Source organism: Rhamphochromis sp. 'chilingali' (assembly GCF_963969265.1).
Source record: "Rhamphochromis sp. 'chilingali' genome assembly, chromosome: 9".
NCBI classification, from domain to species: domain Eukaryota; kingdom Metazoa; phylum Chordata; class Actinopteri; order Cichliformes; family Cichlidae; genus Rhamphochromis; species Rhamphochromis sp. 'chilingali'.
Genome location: NC_137936.1, coordinates 15,847,372 through 15,869,318, shown reverse-complemented (window position 1 = coordinate 15,869,318; position 21,947 = coordinate 15,847,372). Strand labels below are relative to the sequence as shown.

The following is a 21,947-nucleotide window of genomic DNA, read 5'->3' as shown; positions in this document are numbered from 1 at the left end:
TTCATTAATACATATAGAGCGTGCCTGACATTACATTAGCACCCTTTTCAGGGCTATGAAAGCTAAACATGAAGTATGTGGTTGTGGGGTTATTAAACTTACAACATCTGGTTGGCATGAGCTGTGACATATCATTCAGACGTTGTCACACATCTCATTCAAAAATCTCCAGCTTCAATTAATTTTTCTCTGTCTTTCAGGAAGAATTTATACATTCTCACATGCAATATCTCAGTGACATCCAGTTTTGCCTTTACTGGCGGCAAAGGCCCATCTGCACATATCGTTACAGATCTGATCATGGTATAATCAGTCATAACTGTCTTCTCTTTGCTCATCATTTTTATATAAATCGCTTTTTCACCATGTTTCACAGTTTGTTTGTTTTTTCAAATGATAACAGCGATTACAGTTGATTTTCAGAAATGCAGTGGCTTAGTTTTGTGGGAGAGCTCTGTTACCTGAGAAAATGTTGCTACATATTCTTTTAATGCATTTGCAAGTTTTGAGAGAACCACAGAGAACCACTAAAAGTAAGAATCACAAAACTGCAACACACAGAATGCCTTCAAACAACAATCTAAATCAACAATTCATTTTCCTAAAGGGCCACCTGAGAAACTGGGACTGTTGTGAAGAGCTGCACTGCAGAAACTGGGACTATTGTGGAGGGCTGCACAACTGAAATTGGGATTGCTGTGGAGGGTTGCATCTCAGAACCTGAGAAACTGGGACTGTTATGGAGAGCTGCACTGGAGAACCTGGAAATACTGTATATAGTTCCGGTTTTTAAAGATATTTATAATAGCATTTCCACTGCTACTTGAACACAGATCAAGATGAGTGTTTTTTATTTTATTTTTTTTAATTGGTGCTTGTTTATGTATCTGGAATGATATACTTATAAAAGAAATCTCAAAGCAATACATCAAACCCACAATGACTCATAAAAAGTCGCGAGAAATAAACATTAAAAGTCTCTTGATCTCTGACACAGTGTGCAGTTGACATAGATTAATGGTTGCACATTGCACATCAAAAATGACAAACTGGCCAAAATGCTATACCCACGGTGATTTCTGTTTCAAGTTTACATCTCCAATTTGCCTAACGCTTGCAATCTTCGGGTTCATTTCAAGTCCTCCAGGGTGTGCTCCACACTAGATACACTGTGTTCAGCTTGGTTGAATTGATGCCACTAGAATGGGCATCGAGTCCCAGGAGCTGTCAGGTCAGCAACGTGCTTAGTGGTGCTGATGTGAGAAGTTAATTACACTTCAGCAATTAAGGCTGAATTCTGAGCCATAACTTGCAGTATAGTCTAAATGTAGAATGTTGATTCGAGGGGACATAAATGATCACTTCACTCCTGTATTATGCACACATGGCGCAGTCGTTTATAGGGTAATCCTGGGGACTAGGTCCCAGTATTCCCAAAGCTCTATAGCCTGGTGGTGACAACTGCAGTGTGTGTATGTGTGCGCGTGGGTTTGTGGGGGCGCGCGCCAGCGAGTGTGTGTTTCTGTGACAGAGGGACTGGGAGGAGGAGTGAACATCGGTTCGGCGGCGGTGTGAAGAGATGGAAGCGGAGAAGGCGGATGCAGATAAGAGTTGCTCTCACTATCCACGGGAATAAGGACGCCGATCTCCTCCCCGATATTTTCTGCTGCTTTTTTAAATTTCCCTGTCAGTGTACCTACTATGATCTCCGTCGCGCTCGTGGGCACCACCCCTCTAAACGTACCCGTCTATCTCTGAGCTGAGCTGTCAATCACATCACGCCGGGATTTGTACATGTGAGTGCATGGCGCGCCGGGCAGGGCGGATCGGCTCACTGGGTGAAAAAACGCCGGTTAATATGGATGAAACGTCAGCGGTCGTCTCATCTTTTCAGTCACTCTGATTAGGTATGGCGATATAAAGCGTAAGATCGCACGTTTGATGCATGAAAAATAGAGCTCTAGCGTGCTGGGAGTAAGGTGCGTAACTGCGATTGCCTTGAATGTGCGTTGCTACGGGGCGTTAATGGGCCCTATTTATCAGTTACTGTAAGTCTGTTTATCAGGGTTATAACCCCCACGCATACACATATTCCTTCTTAATCCCGACAGCGACACTGTCCTATAGCGTTGCCCAGACCACAGAGCAGGAAAGATGATGTGTGAGGTGATGCCGACCATCAGCGAAGGAGACTCGGCTGGTCCTCCGAGAGGCACCGGCGGCGTCCCGAACGGCTCGGACCAGGAGGCCAACTTCGAACAACTCATGGTCAACATGCTGGACGAGAGGGACAAGCTGCTGGAGTCCCTCAGGGAGACTCAGGAGACTCTCATTCAGTCTCAAACCAAGCTGCAGGGAGCGCTGCACGAGAGGGACGTGCTCCAGCGGCAGATCAACGCCGCGCTGCCTCAGGTGAGGAGCAGCCGGCCTTTGAAGGAGGGGGAGAGTCAGGTTTGGGTGTGGGATTAGATGGCCTTGGGGTTTTTTGTTTTTTTTATTTTCCAAGAGGGAGAAGCATCCTTCCTGTTCGGTTTGTTGCTATGATTTGCCGAGTTATGTGATGAGAGGTTATAGGTTGGTCATGGGGATCACTAGCCAATCAGAGTCAGCTATCCTGGGCCCCAAAAGTCTTTGGCACCATAATCATAGAGGCTTACGATCAAGAGAGTTGTGCTGATTTAAATAAAAATGTGAATGAATGAATGAATGGCATAGGTCTGGTGGTAATAGCTCAGTGAGCAAGGTAGATCTTGCTCTTTTGCCAGAATTTGAGACCCTGGGATAGCACCCCTGTTAAAATGTAATTTAATATTTATAGACTATATCTTCTGGGGATCCCATCTAACACTCCTTCATGTCCTGGGATATCTGTGAAGATGATGGGGATATGCAGGCCCATATCACATCAAAAGCTCATAAGTGGCAGCATGCCAGAAAGGAAGATCTAAATGTCTAGTAGGCAGAAAGGTAATGTAGTGGGTTGAAAGGTGGGTCAAAAATAAATGGAAGATTTTGGCTCACTAAGAGATGCTTGACTCTGCGTGTAGAGGTCTGAGCCTGGCGTCGAGAGCCCTCCCTGTGAGAAGGGAGGGCAGAGCCTAACAGTAATTAACTGAGTGGAAACACCTCTGCATGTGGTGACCGGCCTGTCAGTGGCAATTGGAGCAAAAGGACTTGATTGTATTGTTGGCCATCTTTGACATCTGTCACCCTTATGTGTGTCTTTAAGAGAAAGGAGAGCTGAATAAGGGCTGTTAAAGTCACAGAGCATGACGACAATGAAGCCTCAGCACATAAAGCTATGTTAGCCTCTGACCTCCCCCCCCCCCCAGTCTAAATGCGTGGCATGATGTCACAGTACGGTGTGCATGTGTGTGTATCAGACAGAGAGAGCAAGAGAGAGAATCATGCTGACGATGACAAGCTCGCTGCAGCCTCTTGTGAAAGAAACATGGCTGCTTGCTAGTGTACATGGCCCTGGGCTGCTTGCTTCTACACATGCATGCATATATGTGTGTTTGTGTGTGTGTGTGTGTCAGTGAGGGAGAGAGTGGGTAGAGGCTGTCATGCTTGTTTTCTAATCCTGCTGGGTTCAGCGTAATGTTTTATTCTAGCAATAATACAAGTATTAGTTATACAGTCAGAGACCTCGGGGACATTATGCAGACATTATGGCTGGCGAGCACATGCATAAGCTGTCTCTCGCTTTCTCTCTCAAAGCACCACGCTCAACTTGTGCATGCACACATCCAAACACACCTGTGGTCATTTCCACAGCATCCACAGAATGGAGAGATGATGCAACGGACAGTGCAGGCAGTGAGACGGAGAAACCAAAAAAAAAAAAAGTCTCAGTTGCAATTGATTTTGACTCAGTTTTGTTCTGCACAGCTGAGGAATGAGGATTGTCTGGCCTCTATGCATTATTAGAAATTGCAGTGTGCATTTTGCAATGATGAGGGGGAAGTGTGAGGAAAAAGAATAGCATATGGCTTCTGAAATCTCAGGTTTGGGTGGGATGAATACTGTGTGTGTAAGAGCAACGTTGTAGCAGTTGGCAATGATCCTGACCCCACTTTCCTATATGTGTTGGTGGTAATTAGGGTGATTTGCTGCTGCTCTCAAAATGACCAAAGCTGGTGTGTTTATGCCCTCAAGTACATTACAATGTGACAGTTTTGCATTTGCGCTTGCCGCCTCTGCCTACGTGTGTGGTATGTCAGGTTTTCTCTGTATGTGTGCGTTTACTCCTCTGATGTATATGCATTGGCATGGCAATACAGTCTTTTTTCCCAAATCTGAGCACTCTTTTTGTCCTTTTGCCTAAAAAACATTTGTTATCTTAACCTACTAGGCATGTGCATTTGTGTGTAGTGTTTTGTTATGTCTTCTGTAGGTTTCCTGACTCTACGGGACTGGTTTGACCCAAATCTGTCAGATCTATGTCTCTCCTCCAAAGATGCACACTCAAACATGCACACATGTAAAAATGCACTGTTGGAGCAATTCAAAATTCAGCGCTCTTCAGCGTTGTCATTGTTCAAAAGACACAAACCTCCATCACCTTGGCATTTGTGTTTGCCTCGCTAACATCATAAAAATGGGACGTTGCCATTTTGCCACACATGCACAGTCACACAGACACACACACAGACTAGGATGGATATGTTCATTAGCTACAGAGAATAGAGTTTCAGATTAACATGTCAGCCCATTACAGTGCATAATGCCTCTAATACAGCCCTCAGAGATGGGTTTGCCCATAGACAAATTAGGTTTTAAACACACACGCATGCACACAAAAGCTCATGTTATACACACACACACACACACACACACACACACACACACACACACACACACACACACACACACACACACACACACACTGTTACTTTACTGAGTGAAGAAAACAGTTCCGACCTTTAGAGGAGAAAGCAGGCATATCATATGCCTGCTTTCTCCATATGCCACATATGTATACATGTGTGTGTAACGTAGAGGGTGGATAGTGAGCAATAGATTTGTTAAATTTGTAAGATGTTATATATATATCCAGTGAATCCTCTGTTACTCAAAAGTTGCAGGTCCCTTCTTTGTGATGGAAAAGCACATTTTATAAAAAAAAATTGATTAATGGATTTCTAATAGAATACCAATAGAGGCGATCAGAGACCCGATTTCAGTAGCGATCTCTCTTACCTTGTACAAGTTTTATCATGTCAAAAGTCTCAAATCTGGGAGACAGGTGCTTCATATCTAAATGGTAACCACAAAATGCCACTCTCATTATCAGCAATACAGAGAACAACTGTTTGTGTTGCTCTGTCTGAGCAGAGTTGCAAAGACAAAGACAAAACCTAGACTGGCCAGTGAAAGGAGAAGCTAAGAGAAAAGACTTTTTTTTCAGTAGAAGATTGGGGGGGGGGGGGGGAGTCTTGAGAACTATCCGAGCTGTTTCAGAAAGATTTGTGAAACAAGGCATAAAAATTAAAAGATGCTTGGAGTATTGATTGATACCATCTTCCAAGCATGGTGAAGAAATTTGACAGTTTAGTTTAGAAGGTGGAAAACTGGTTCAGAATGAAAGTGATCTACAACAAGGAACACTATCGGTCCATGCCATACCCTGTGTATAGGGGCTCCATTAGAACCATTTTCCTTATACAACAGGACACTGACCCAATGTGCAGGTCCAAACATGCAAGAACTATTTACAGAGTAAAGAAACTGGTGTTCAGTTCACCAAATGTCAACCCTGCAGAGCTCAAAGCATTAGGTGCTTGAGAAGCACAATCCAGCTTTTTGGAGAGCTCCACAAGTTTATGAAGTTCAAAGAATCAAATGATTATTTCATGATTAATCATTGTTTCTAAAATCTAACTGGTCAACATCATTTTGAAAACTCTTTGATGAATAAAGAGCGGGATGTCTCTTTATTGAGTTTCATAATCTGTGTGTTTGTGAGAGTGTGTGTTATGATGTTTGGACACCTGTTTCAGTCAGACACAACAGTGTCTATTTTTGCCAGCATACAAGTACACAGAGATGAAGGGACACAAACTCACACACAGACAGACACGGACACAGACACGGATCTCATTGCCCTTCCAAAACAACTGTCTCTATTTCCACCCTCCCCGTCCCCACTGATATGCTCCTCCGTGCACGCATATACACAAGTATTTTTGTTGTTTACTTGAGCTCACACACATTAATGACCTTTCCTTTGACTTCTCACAGCAATGATTGCTGCCTTACTGTTGTTCAGACTCATAAACACACATAGCTTTGTGTCTCCACGAAAAACCATATGCAATCTGACTGTTTTGCATATGTCTCCAACCTTGCCTTGCTTCAGGTATTGCTGTTTCGGGGTTGGTGTGTCTTCTCCAAAGGCTAGATTTGAAAACAGCTGACTTTGGTGCATCTTTTTTTTTTTACTGCACCTATCTGGCTTTAGTTTGTGGTTCTTTCTCTTGTCCCTTTTCCCTCTCTCTTTCACATTTTCTCTGTTGATCTGACTCCTCAATAACCCACTAGTCCATTAACTGCTCCCTCAGACAGTTTTTGTCTCCTCCTACCCTACTCTTGCAAATGACCTTTGTCCATAGCTCAACACAGTCTATTATCAGAGGCGAGATGAGGCAGAGGTGTGCTTTTCAAACCACGCTGCTTCTGTATGGCAACTCACAAAGTGTTCAGGCACTTTTACTTTTTACATGTTTTAATTTTGAAAATGAAGTTTTTGTGTGAAAAGGACACATTCCATATCTACCTCCAACTAACCTCGGACGAGGAGAATGCATGCATTTAGACTTTATCACTGCAGGTCACCTGGTTAATACCATTGCCACAATCAAGCATGTGTGTGGAAACCTACACAGATTTCTGTGGATGTTTTCTGAGGACAAGGAGGCCAGTCAAGCTGGCTGAGTATAAATACAGCCAAATAGCAGAGAGGACCTTGAGACTTAGAGGAAATATTCACAATATGCTTCCTGTCATTGTTATGCTGAAAGATGAACCTTTACCCCGGTCTCATGCACTCCAAGTATATTTCCTCTAAGTCTCAAGGTCCTCTCTGTATTTGGCTGTATTTATACTCCAGCCAGCTCTGACTGGCCTCCTTGTCCCTGCAGCTAAAAACATCCCCACAGAATAATCCTGCCACTCCCATGCTTGATTGTGGCAATGGTATTAACCAGGTGACCTGCAGTGCCTGATATTTTCCATCTCCAAACAAGTTGTTGTATATCTTTTACCCAACAGTGGTTTTCTAAAAGCCTGACAGACAGAGTACTGATAATATGGTTGTCCACCTCTCAGCTTCTTATAACACTGCAGATCACTGAAGATTGGTGGTGTTTGCTGGGGTTTTTTACCTCCCTGATCTTGGCCGTTTTTCCCTGGTTATTTAGTTTGACTAAACTCTACAGGGAGTGCAGAATTATTAGGCAAGTTGTATTTTTGAGGAATAATTTTATTATTGAACAACAACCATGTTTTCAATGAACCCAAAAAACCCATTGATATCAAAGCTGAATGTTTTTGGAAGTAGTTTTTAGTTTGTTTTTAGTTTTAGCTATTTTAGGGGGATATCTGTGTGTGCAGGTGACTATTACTGTGCATAATTATTAGGCAACTTAACAAAAAACAAATATATACCCATTTCAATTATTTATTTTTACCAGTGACACCAATATAACATCTCCACATTCACAAATATACATTTCTGACATTCAAAAACAAAACAAAAACAAAGCAGCGACCAATATAGCCACCTTTCTTTGCAAGGGCACTCAAAAGCCTGCCATCCATGGATTCTGTCAGTGTTTTGATCTGTTCACCATCAACATTGCGTGCAGCAGCAACCACAGCCTCCCAGACACTGTTCAGAGAGGTGTACTGTTTTCCCTCCTTGTAAATCTCACATTTGATGATGGACCACAGGTTCTCAATGGGGTTCAGATCAGGTGAACAAGGAGGCCATGTCATTAGTTTTTCTTCTTTTATACCCTTTCTTGCCAGCCACGCTGTGGAGTACTTGGACGCGTGTGATGGAGCATTGTCCTGCATGAAAATCATGTTTTTCTTGAAGGATGCAGACTTCTTCCTGTACCACTGCTTGAAGAAGGTGTCTTCCAGGAACTGGCAGTAGGACTGGGAGTTGAGCTTGACTCCATCCTCAACCCGAAAAGGCCCCACAAGCTCATCTTTGATGATACCAGCCCAAACCAGTACTCCACCTCCACCTTGCTGGCGTCTGAGTGGGACTGGAGCTCTCTGCCCTTTACCAATCCAGCCACGGGCCCATCCATCTGGCCCATCAAGACTCACTCTCATTTCATCAGTCCATAAAACCTTAGAAAAATCAGTCTTGAGATATTTCTTGGCCCAGTCTTGACGTTTCAGCTTGTGTGTCTTGTTCAGTGGTGGTCGTCTTTCAGCCTTTCTTACCTTGGCCATGTCTCTGAGTATTGCACACCTTGTGCTTTTGGGCACTCCAGTGATGTTGCAGCTCTGAAATATGGCCAAACTGGTGGCAAGTGGCATCTTGGCAGCTGCACGCTTGACTTTTCTCAGTTCATGGGCAGTTATTTTGCGCCTTGGTTTTTCCACACGCTTCTTGCGACCCTGTTGACTATTTTGAATGAAACGCTTGATTGTTCAATGATCACGCTTCAGAAGCTTTGCAATTTTGAGACTGCTGCATCCCTCTGCAAGATATCTCACTATTTTCGACTTTTCTGAGCCTGTCAAGTCCTTCTTTTGACCCATTTTGCCAAAGGAAAGGACGTTGCCTAATAATTATGCACACCTGATATAGGGTGTTGATGTCATTAGACCACACCCCTTCTCATTACAGAGAAGCACATCACCTAATATGCTTAATTGGTAGTAGGCTTTCGAGCCTATACAGCTTGGAGTAAGACAACATGCATGAAGAGGATGATGTGGACAAAATACTCATTTGCCTAATAATTCTGCACTCCCTGTAGAGGAATCCTGGTGCTTTCAAATGTAATCAGTTTCAAAGTTACGGAGTCCACTGTGCTCATGAAAAACACTCAAAACTCTGAAATTGTTTTATACCCTAACCATGATCTGCAGAGAGTTCCTTGATTTTTTGTTGTTTTTGTGTGTGTGTGTGTGTGTGTGTGGGGGGGGGGGGGGGGGGGGGGGGGGTGCCCTGAAAACTGCAAAGTACTCGAAGCAGCCTCTTTCTTAAATTTGTACTCTTCTTAAAATTTTCTGCATTCACATAAATTTAGACTGTATGTGTGTCAAATGATATGTTCTATGGAGAACATGACTCTGAATATTTTTGTACGAAGATACGTCAAAAACGTAACATCAGCTAACATATTGCTTTTGTTGTCACACAACAGTTTAATTTATAATGTTTAAGCAGTGACCCCACAGAGTGTTCATTCATTTCTGAGCACTGTGATCGGCCTGCTCAGTACCATCAGGTCCTGTGCATTTCTGAACACTTTTATGTGACTGTTTCTAAATGGATCAGTGAGAGAATAACAATCATCACTTCAGTATAAGGACTCACGGATGGTAGCAAATTCCTGGTATGTGAGGGAATGTACAAAGAAGCAGAAAAACTTAGAAATATATATTAAAAAAAAAAAAATTAGCTCCATAAAATAATAATGATTTAAAAAATGAGCGCAACAAAGAGTAGAGACACAAAAGGGAAAAACAGTGCCTGCATTTTATTTGTTTCTATTATAGCTCGCTGGTGCTGCATATAAATCACCAGCATATAAATCACTTTAATCTTTAAGATAGCTTAATTCTAATATTGCCTAGAAATACACTTTACTAACTTTTTGAAAACGATAGCCTGGAAAATGATTTTTCCACTATTTATGTATCAATGTGGGCAAAGGAAAGGAGAAAGAAGCTAATCAGCTTTAATTAATGTCTGTGTTGCGGTGAATAAACATATATCCTTAGTGCTGGGGTAAGTGTTGTGCTGGTTAACACAGATAGAGTTATTCCACACTACTTGAACCAAGGCCAACAGAGCTAAGCCTCACAGGCTTGGTACTCAGCCACTTTTACTGTACTAGTATTTTACTTGTAGGTGTGAGTGGGAAGGGGTGTCAGAGTTAATATACATTAGATCGCATAAGAAACAAGGAGTGCTCTGAGGTGCTCTTGCACAGTATTTGGAGATGGCCTGACCTTATCACAAGACAAGCAACCTTTCAGCAAGGCATAAACACACAACTTCACATTTATAGACCAATTGATCGATGAGTTAATCCGAATAAAAAAGGTCAAGTGTTTTGATCATTTATTGGTTTAATAAGTAATTTTGCAGGAAAAAAATGTGATGGTTGTGTTTCATCCATGGAGTGTTGGAAAAATTAAACAATACATCTGAAGACAGTACCCCGAGTTCTATTGAGAGTGACATCTTAGATGTTTTACACACTAACCAATCCACTTATTAATTGAGAAAATGACCCAAAGATGAATCAGTGACAAGAATAATCATTTATTTTAGCCATTCTGATTTGCACCACCCACAGACGAACAATGATGCACACACCGTCTGTATTTCCTTAAATGTCAGCATGCACAGTCTGCATGTCGACTTGAGTCTGTGCATTGGTACGTGTGAACGAATATGCCTGCGGATAGTGTTGCTTATGCATGGATGGCCTAGGCAGCTTTGTGTGCCACGATAGGAGAATATTGAGGAGGATAGGCCAAAGTCAGATGAAAAATTATTGCATCTGATTGGTCTGCTATCGAAGCCCAAATCCTATGCTATGTGTTATGTAAGCGCCAAATAGAGGAATTTGGGTTGATGTAGGGGAAAGTGGAGCATGAAGTGAGCAGCTGAAATTTGCCAAGAAACCCTGAAAGAGGAACAAATAAGAGAGTGAGGGAGATTTTGAGAGAGAAGGTATGACACTGAAAGACAGAGAGGGCAAAGTTCTTACAGACTCAACTGAGATGGATATCCCATCTACATTATAACTATTCACTGAAATCTAAAAAAGTCTGTTTCTTTTGATTGTCTTTGGCCCTTTTTAAGACATGGCTATCATCTGACTACTGCTGTGTTCATTACTGTGGTTGCATTTTTAATTTTGAGACAGACAAAGAGACACAAACGAGAAATCAGAAGTGAGACTAACAACATATTCATCTTCTAGCAGCTGACATCACACCTCTCATTCTGAGCCTCTTTCTTATCCTCTCTTCTTCTCTCCTTCCACTCCTCAGCATGTTATTCCATAATCCTCCCTCCTGTATGTTGTCCAGTCTTCATTTAAGCCTCCTATTCACCAAAGCTGTGAGCAGGTCACAGTGGACCCTGGCAAGGGCCTTTGCACAGCTTTTGGGGACCCTGAACACTAATAGATTATTAGTGTGCAAAGCTAGCTCCCCCATGCTGCTCTGCTGTGCCATGGCTTAGACGCTCCATCTCTCAGAAGGAGCCATCCTTTGTTCCCTCCTTCTCCGTGCCAGTACCATCTGGCTCTCAGCACCAGGCACATTTAGCTCAGCCGGGCGCCAATTTGTTCCCCTGGCTGCCTGGGTTAGCAAAGGAAGGTGAGGTAAGGAGGAAGAAAGGTGGTAAAAAGAGTCGCAATTACAAAGACAGTGTAAGATTTAGCAACGAGAGGCCGAAAGTCAGGAAAAAAGCTGAATCAAGCATACCTGACAGGTCCCAGCAGCAAGGGACATGCTCTGGTAATAGGAAGAACGGAAAGCCACTATATGTCTATGAGTGTGTGTAAGTTCCTTCTCTCTGGTAATAAGAGCAGAGTGATTGGAGTTGCAGGACCACCAGAGGGGGAAGGCGAGAGTAATGAAGGAGGGAGGCAGGAAAGGACAGAATGAGAGAAAGGGAGGAAGGGCAGGGGGATGTGAGATGAAGTTTTCCAGCCAGCAGTTAAGCCCACAGTGGCCCTGCCATGTCTAACAGCTGCACTATTGGAACTCTGTCAGTTCACTTTCTCTACAGCTACTCCCTCAGAATAGAAGATAAGGCATCAGTGGGTGGGGAGAGGTGTTAATATTGTACTATTGGGATGTGGAAGTCAGAAAGTAAGTATATTTAAAAGAAATGTTGGAGTAACCCAAGGTTATACACTTCAAGGTTATCATGTATCCTCTACATCTGTATGCACCCACATGTTCAGAGATATGGGAGAGAAAAACACATGCATCAACTCTGCTCCCAAAGACATTTTTAAAAAACACCCAACTGCACTAACAATCCCGCATCCAAAAAATCCTGGGACACTGTATAAAAACAGCATGCAATTTTGCAAATAATCTTTAATCTATAAGTCTATAACTGAAAAATGTATAAGGACAACAAAGCTAATCAGATGGTCCCTCTCATTGGCTACCAACTGGACAATCACCTGTCAGTAGCCAATGTGAGTTATCTTCTTCTCCAACAGCTAGAATTGCTAAAACGTATGAGCCAAAATCAGCAAAGGAGACTGGAGAGAGGTTGCTGTGGAGGGCCATTTTCCCATGGAGTTCTATAGAACCGGAAGTGTTTTTGCAACCTATCCGGTCATTAAGTCTGACGTCACTAGCCGTGTCTGGGCCTAAACTCCGCTGCAGGTCCATATATCAAACGATCATTATGGCATTACTGAGAGTTGAAAAACTGTCTAAAGTCTTTCATCTTTAATAAAATGATCAGTGTTCTGCTCTACCAGGTGTAACAATTGAGTTTAACATCCAGGCATCCATGAAAACAAAATTTATGACATTTAACGGAGTTAGAAGTTAGCAGGAAGTTAGCTCGCTAGCGTCTATCTAAATACAATATAGCATGTCCTGACTGCGGGGTTTTGGAAACAAATTAAAACGTACAGCTCTGTTATCACTTCCAACATAAATGAAGACAGAAAACTAAACAGCAGTGACGTTTGTAGGGTTACTGAAGTTTGGCTAGCTGGTATATAATGATGTGCTACGTGACCGCTAGCGACACAGCTATGTTAGCATAATATAAACATGCTAACCTTTTTTCCACTCAACAAAAGTTACCGTGAGTGTTCTCGGTGGTCAGGAACAAATGTAATCGCATGGCAGGATGCTGTAAAAGGACCAAACTTCAGCCAGGAGAACAGCTGAGATAATCCATCCACAATACGAGGTTAGTCATTCATATACTGCTGCATGGGCTGGGCTGTAGTTACATCCTAAGGTTTTAAAAACTGAGCTTAAATAAATGATTAGCGGTAATAAAAGCCGAGGGAGGTCAACAGTGATCACTGACTGTTTTAGGAGCTTTTTGAGATCAAATAGAAGAAAATACATAACATTAAACATGTTAACAACACAAAAGCCATATTAAACGCAGACTACTTTAGGCCCGGAAGTAGGATTCGTCACATCATCACTTAACGACTGGATACCAAATCTGGTGGCTTCTATAAAGAATGCAGGTTTATGACACTTGCACTTGCACCACCTTTCAGAACCAGAAGCTCCTGTATAAGTAAGTAGACCCATACTTTTGTACATATAGGACCGTCTATTGTTACCTACAATATCTTTTGATAATATCTACAGTTTATTTTGAAAAACATCATCCTTTGATTATTAACCAGTCCTCTCCACAGTCTTGAACATAGTAGTAGTAGCTCCATAGTGTGGTGGTTAACACATTTGGCTAACACGTGAATGAGACCAGGAGGTGACACAAATGTTGGGGGAGGGTTGTGTCAGAAAGTGCATCCGGTGTGAAAGTCTGTGCAGTATCAAATATGTATATTCATCTGCTGTGGCGACCCATTGTGAGTAAGGGAATCGCTGAAAGAAGCTTTGTCTAGACCAGGGGTGTCAAACTCAAATACACAGTGGGCCAAAATTCAAAACTGGATCAAAGTCGCGGGCTAACATTAAAATTTATTGGAAAAAAAAAGTCTTCCTCCAAATATAACAAGGAGTCTTTTCTTATGGACTCAAACAAGTTTTGCTGAAAAACCGAATATGGAACAGGCAAAGCTTAATACTAAACAATATATATAACTTATATAAACATATATATAAGTTAATATTACACACATGCAAAATCAAAATTCCAATTAAATAACACATCAGTGGAATTCATTTCTTAAATAAAAAATTAATTTGCAGCCTTCTGAATAAAATTTTATCATTTTATCATTTATCAGATTTTCATCATATTCTCCCACCTGTCCAGAAAACTCCTGTTTTCTGCCTTTCTTTTTGCCATTTTGGGATAGGTAGCATGGCAGCATTTGCATGGTTGCTATGACTATGGTGCTAATGGGTCCTGTCATGACTGACACGCCAAAACACCAACAGAGCATTCTGGGAATTGTAGTATTAGCAGTACATGCACTGTATAATACTGGCAGGCCAGCTCTAATAGTAATTTTGTATGGCTTTGCGGGCCAAATGTAATTAGGCTGCAAATTTGGCCCGCAGGCCAGAGTTTGACACCTATGGTCTAGACCACATAGAGTGGTGGACACCTTCATCGTATCAGGAAGACTCTGTGGATTTGTTATCCCAGGGCAATATATAATGCATTTTTATCAAAAGTCCTATTTTAGAGTCCTACAAAGGCTTCATGAGGAGGTTGGATTGGTGCTGGTGGCATTGGTTCAGTTTACATCCAATTGGAACATTTTTATTTTGTACTTTTTTGATAAGTTGTTGCAGTTTACTGGAACAACTGCTGGATACATTAAGGCACTAAAACCTTGGTTACTGGCATGTTTTAATTTCCAAAAACAGATGCATTGTTCTTGCGTCTCCAAATAATACATAATGTAGGTAAGATATAGGGTTAAAATGGTTTCAATATTGTGGTTAGTTTTTATGTACATTTCCCAAATGTACATAAAAACTTTTCTGAAAATGTGTTTGTATGGGCACATACACACATATTGGGTTCGGAACGTCTTCTTTTCCACAGCAAGAGACATAAACCGCAGCAAAGGCAGCAGCAGCTTGAGAAGCTAAGTCTCCTGCTGGACCCTTAAAAGGATTTAAAGAACTTCAAAATGCATCTTTGCCTCCATGAAATAGAGCTTGTCAGTGTCTCACAACATAGCACCCACCCCCCACTGTTGGCTGTCAATACCACGCACACTCACCAACACACACACACACACACACACACACACAGATCTGCAAGAGCATAGCAGTGCAAGTGAAAAGCAGGATTTGGGATGAGGACACAGTAAGGCAAATGTTGCTGTAAATAGCTAATGACTTATTTGAAGTATTTCATGCATTTGTATGAAATGAACTGGCCACAGGCATACATTAACATGTGTTTATTTGTACTTGTTTAATTATTTATGTTGCATCAATTTCAGGATCATAAATGAGCACGTATTAGTGATATTTACCCCATGAAAAATGAAAATATCATTGGACTTCATGAACTGGAGTTAAGTAATTTGAGTGACTTGGAAGCTGCTGAGTAACAGAGCGAAGTTTAGCTTAGTGACACTCGTGATAACATCAAAGTTGCTATGGCTAACATCTCTGCAAACCTTTGCCTCTTTGCACATTTATCAGATCAGCATTAGCATTAATTGATTGTATTTCCATCCTGTTCCTGGACAGGTACAAGCGATTGCTGGCTCTAATGCTTCTGGCATTAGACGCCCACTCTCTGACACTGCTAGGACAAACTTCACTCTAAATAGGCCTTTCTGTGGAAAACATTGATATAGTATAAACAGGCCAAGACAAATACTGGATACTAGACTTTGTTTTCTACTTGTAATCATATTGGTCGAACATTATAGACAGTGCAAAAGGCATAGTCAAGTAAATAGATAAACTGATTTGACTGTTGCTTAGCATAAAGCTAAAACAACTTGCTAAATTTTCTAGAATTACTCATTATTTAATTGACCAGTTGTTAATATATAAATGTGTAAATGCTGAATCTAGAAAATTATTTTTGAAAACATGGCTTTATTGCGCTTGAAGTTAAATTAGTCTGTTCTGTCTTCTTCAGATTTAGTTAAACATGATTTTGTCGAGAGTGAGATCCATCAGTCTGTAAATTTTAGATCTTGTGTCTCCATCTTTTATCTTGATTGCTTGAAATGGAATGGGCGCTGCACTACCTAATGTCCGAGCACTAATGAACTAGCTCGTTTTGAAGGAAGGAAGGTTCAGGGCTGAAGCAATCAGCATCATGGGCTCATCCGGTTAGAATAAGAAAAAGCAGCCATCTAATTCAGAATTATTCTCAGGGTTCTCCTTTTATTCTCAAATAAATAAGGCAAAGAAGGAAGGAAACAAAGACACATGGACTGCCAATGCTGAAAGAAAACAGAGATTTAAGTTACTCATTACCTTAAACAATACATAAAATAAAAACCCAAACAGAACCTCACCTCAGCTGCCGCCCCGTGTGGAAGTGAGGAAAGAGTGAATGCAGTCCTTATATACTGTGTGACATATAATGTGTGACAGGTGAGTGCAATCAAGGACAAGCACCACACCCAATCAAAGGTGAGAGAACTAAACAAGGTGCATCTGGTGAAGTGAGTGGGTGTGCTGGGATGTGCTAAAAGGTGGGTCTCTACAACAGCCGCCCCCATATTTCTAGTGAGAAATATGTTGATATGATCAGGATCAGTCTTCGTCAGGAAGCGGGGGCAGGGGGATCAGACAGGAGACAGGGTGGATATAGGTTTTATCCTGTACCAGGACCTCCACAGTTCTGATGCGGTCATCTGGGCTTTTCAGCAAGCGTGTAACTCTTCCTACAGGCCAAAGGGCACGTGGAAGGTGTGAATCCATAATCATGACAACAGAGTTCAATGTGAGATCTGGGTACTCCTTCTGCCATTTGGGTCTTCTTTGGAGGTTTTAAAAAAATATTTGTAAGGGAGTAAAATGCTTAACAAACATAAAACCATAAGCTTGTTTAAGTAATACTGGAAGTTTTTAAATGTATATGTACACAAAAACTTCTCTGCTTTGTTTTTTGCATCCATTTATTTACTTCATGCCTAAAAAGGGGCAAGAGCTGTGAAAAATAAAATATGAGTTTTTATTTGTATTTTACAAAATTAGTCAACCTAACAGGATAGGTCTTCCTAGTACTGGGCTGGACACACCTTTCTGTACAGATCCAACAAGGTGCTGGAAACATTTCTCAGAGGATTTAGTCCATATTGATGTGATAGCATCACACTGTTGCTGCAGACTTGTTGGCTGCACGTCCATGATGTAACTCTCTGGTTCTACTAGATCACAAAGGTGCTCTATTAGATTGAAATCTCCTGACTTTGGAGGCTATTTGAGTACAGTCAATGTATTGTTATTTTCAAAAAACCCACTTGATGTGATGATTTGAGCTTTGTGAGCACATTATCCTGCTGGAAACAGCCATCAGAAGATGGGTACACTGTAAACATGGTCAGAAACAATTTGGCACTAAGAGACTCATAATGTTCCAAGAAAATATCTCCCACATCATCACACCACCATCACAACTTGAATTACTGCTACAAGGCAGAACAAATCTGTGCTTTCATGTTGTTTAGACCAAATTCTGACCCTACCATTCGAATTTTGCAGCAGAAACCAAGACTGATCTGAAAATGCAATGTTTTTCAAATCCTCTGTTAGCCAATTTTGTTAAGCCAGTAGGAATTGTAGTCTCGATTTTCCTGTTCCTAGTTGACAGGAGTGGCACTCAGCGTGGGTTTCTGCTGCTTCATAACCATCTGCTTTAAGGTTTGATGTGTTGTGTGTTCAGATATGCTCTTCCTCATACCTTGTTTATAATAACCGATTATTTCAGTTACTGTTTCTTTCCCATCAGCTCGAAGCAGTCTAACCGCTCTTCTCTGACTTCTGGCATTGAAGACTCATTTTCTATCAGTGAACTGCAGCTCACTGGATGTCTCTTTTTTTCTCTTATTCAAAACATTCTCTGTAAACTCTAGAGATGTTTGTGTGGGAGAATCCCAGCAGATCAGCAGTTTATGAAATGCTAGCCCATCTGGCACCAACAACCATGCCACATTCAAAGTCCCTTAAATTGTCTTTCTTCCACATTTTTAAGCTCGCTGTTAAGTTCAGCAGGGCATCATGACCAGATCTAAATAGCATGCGATTGACTTATATGACATTTGCATTAACAAGCAGTTGAATGGTGTATTTAATTGGCATGATCCTTCTACAATTTTGTTGTACATGCACAGTGACAGTAAAGGGCTGTTCTATTCTATTCTATTCTATTCTATTCTATAAAGTGGCCATGAACATATAACTACGTACTGAAATCTTGCATAAGAAAACGGTTCCAGTGATGAATTGCCTGTACACAGTCAGCAGTTCCTAGTACATAAGTGTCCAACTGGGCTAATACATCACACTCATGCACAGCTACACACACATCAGTGTATAAACAGTTACAGTGTTTCACACAAAGATGTATGTACTGATGTGAGATGTTAAACAGCTCAGAGCACCATCATGTCTGGCCAGACATCAAAGTACACATGATGACACCCACAGTACATTGACTTTTCCGTGCAGAACAGACACAGCGCAAGGCTGATTTAAACAGCAGGAGTTCACGGAGTACATACTGGAGGAACTAATAAGATATTTTTGGTGCATGTACATTCACAGATAGCTCTTTAGATCATCTAGTCTCTGTATTAAATCAAGAGCCAGTTATTCAGCACCACCTACAACATGCCTCAGTTCTCAGCTGCAGTCTGTTATTCATTTACTTCCAGCTCCATTCACAGACACGTGGGTTGGTGTAGACACTCAACTCAGACACTGTGCAGAGTTTTATGTGCACACACACGCAAACACGCGCACGTGCACGCACAAATACAAGTTCTGTTCCTGTTTCTTTGAGCCGAACTTGTTCCAGCACCTCTTGTCATCATCTTCGGTTAAATTGTTTTTTGTGTCTGCTTGTTTTCCATAATGCACACATTGTATGAAACCAGAAATCTATGAATACTTATGAGTCAGTGAAGATTCAATACCCGTATTAACACATTAGTAAAAGACTGATCTGTTCTCTCTTCAAGGAATGGTTCTCCTTCGCTCCCTCACTCTTCTGTTTTATCAGTTGTGATGGCTTTAAGTGTGTGCGCTGAGAGGTCTATTAGTTAGCTATCGTTCTGCCACATAATTCTTCATATCTCTCAGCCAGCTCACTGTACTTACAGCTTTGCTCTGAGAGCACTAGATGGGAGCACTGCTGCTAGGATGTTGTACTTCGGCACAAACCTCCACACTCTCCTCGCACAGTGTTTCTGGACCGAGCGTGCGATTGATTTTACCATCTCGTGTTACCGTGATAAAGCAAAACTAGATAAAAGTCACAATTTTGCTTTTTTTATGAGGGTTTTATTAACATGCAAGTTGAAGTGCATGTGTGCACTGACTTGACCCAAACCAGGAAGTCCAGTGAGCCTTTGTAGTAGCCTGAAATCATTACATTATGGGTGTATGTGTGTGTCCATTTATTAAGATTGCCTGTGTGGTATCTTTTAAAATAATTTCCCCCAGGGATCAATAAAGTATTCTGATTCTGATTCTGATTCTGATTCTGATTTTTGTTTGCTAAATGCATTGTAAAGCCCCCGTGGTACATTTAATTACAATGCTAACAGCCTGAACCATCTTCCCCCTCATATTGTAATTGCCTGAATAACTGACAGAAGAACACACACACACACTTTTTCTCCGTGGCCAACTTTATCTGTTGATGATGAAGGTCAGTAAGCAGTGTGGTGGCCCATTATAATAATGAGGCCTGTGACGTGGTCTGCCCCAGTGCAAGAAAAGCATCATTCACACTTAGCTGCCTTCCTGTCTTTTCTCCGCCATATGCCTCACAACGTCTCTTCTTGCCCTGAATTCCACACGTCAGTAGCACTTTTCATTCACTCACACTGACTCTCAGTCTGTCCCTAACACAATCAGACTTAAATTGATCAAGGATAGGCTCAACGCACAGTAACAGTATTAGAAGAGAAAGTGTCTACTACAAGTTGCTACTGTCCAATTTTCCAAAAGGTTTTTAAGGTAGGAGGAGCTTTCCTTGATTATTCTGGTTTGCGTGTTGTCATCACCGTTCCTTAACAGAGAAACCCAGAAGTTCCTGATTAATTCAATGTGTCAAGTGGTCTGTTTAGTTTGTTTATTTCAACTTTCTTTGTTTTTCTTCCTGTCACTTTGGTGCAGTTGGATGCTTCTGATACCTCTAAGCCCTAGCTGCTGTTTCTCGAGGATAAGAAGTCAGTCAGAGCTTTAGCAGATTCAGAATGCTTTGTTGTTTTAAAAACAAAAAATCCCAGTCACATTTTTCCAAATGTATGCAAAACTGAACCCTTATTTGAGTAGAACTGTGCTGTCCTTAGTTAACGTCAGTGGTAAATCCTCCTACTTCACAAATCTATAAGTCACTCCTAAAACAGTCACCTACCATTAAGCGTTATCCCCCTACACTTTTAGCAGTTTAGAATGATTCATATGTTCACTGTTAGCTTGCAGTCTACAGTATGTAATGGGGACAGTTTCCATCCGTAATATGACACCACAACAGCATGTTATTTCTGGAATTAGGTGGACAAGTGCAGCATAACAAACACTGATGAGCATTACCTTAGAAAAACATTATGACTTTATAATCTTGCGATTTCCAGGTGTAAAGGGTGAGCTAATACCCCTTACATCATCGCAGGGTACCGTAAGAATATAATTTCCCATTTTAATTGCAAGCCCTGTGTAAAATGGTGCTGTAGTGAGTGCAGTAGGCGTACACACTCATCTGCCCAGCTCAAGTTTAGTGAAGGTGACTAAAATCACTCCACGGAAAGGCGTTTAAATTTTGAAGCAGTCCTCTTGTAAATGAGACAGAGAGCATGGCAATGAGGGCAAGTGTGAATGAGAGGTGGAGAAACACTGAGACAGAGAGGAAGTGCCTGTAGCTGAGTTACATAAAGATCATGTAAAGCTCTGTAGCCTGCATTAGGCAATGCCCCCCCCCCCCCCCCCCCCCCCCTTCTGCTGCTATCCTTGGATATTCCTCTCCACCCTTCTACTTCTCCAGTTTCAGTCACATCCTTTTGTCATTGTGACCGGTTCATTTTTTGCCTTCTCCATCTGATCCTGTGTTTCCTCTCTCTGTATCTTATTCTCTCAGCTCGCTCTCAGCCAGCATCTTGTGTCCCGAATGACAAAATCTCTTCTCTTCTCTTCTCTTCTCTTCTCTTCTCTTCTCTTCTCTTCTCTTCTCTTCTCCCTGTTATCTTGCGTGAGCTGTGTTATGGGGGGTTGGAGCACCCTGGAGGGCGAACACACTCAAACACACGCACAAACACACACTCTCGCACCCACATATCTGTGCTCTAATTGGTCCAGATTGACTGTAGACTTTCTGCCAGGGCAGTGGGTGCATCGTAGCATTCCCACACAGCGTAAGGAAAAAGACAAAGAAAACATTCTTTTTTGCAGTACTTTTTTCCCCTGCTGTATGTCTTCAGAAACATTTTTTTTGTGTTGGCCGCTTTTCTTCTATCTCTTTATACCATTTCCATAGCTTCTATAGTTCCTACTCTTAAAGTTACTCTATAAGAGTTCAAGGCATTTTACCATTTTAATTCATCTGTTCAATTTATGTAATATTCCCACTTTTATTTATTTATTAATTTGTTAATCCTTCCAGGCTGTTAGATTTAGAGAATTTGACCCAGCACACTCTAGGGAATTCTTTTTAAGGCTGTGGCATTATTCTTTATTTATAGCTAATCATTACTACTTGTAGCCAGGAATTTGCAAATAATACAAGTGGAAAAACCTTTTGAGTTGACTGATACTGTAGCCGGGCATTTGTTAAAACTGCAGGATCAGCTAAATGTGTGTGCTCCAGGTCAGCATGTTTATTTTATCCTAGTCATCTTGTT

At 41.5% G+C, this 21,947-nt stretch overlaps 1 protein-coding gene across 1 annotated transcript in view; it reads left to right on the top strand.

Annotated features, from left to right (window-relative positions):
* The first annotated feature begins 1,570 nt into the window (after positions 1-1,570).
* Positions 1,571-21,947, top strand: part of ppfia4 (PTPRF interacting protein alpha 4) — a 66,823-nt gene continuing 46,446 nt past the window's right edge. The window contains exons 1-2 of the mRNA XM_080892452.1: positions 1,571-1,979; positions 2,112-2,412. Coding sequence (XP_080748578.1) covers positions 2,155-2,412 — 258 coding nt within the window. The 5' untranslated portion in view covers positions 1,571-1,979; positions 2,112-2,154. The remainder of the gene's footprint in view (positions 1,980-2,111; positions 2,413-21,947) is intronic.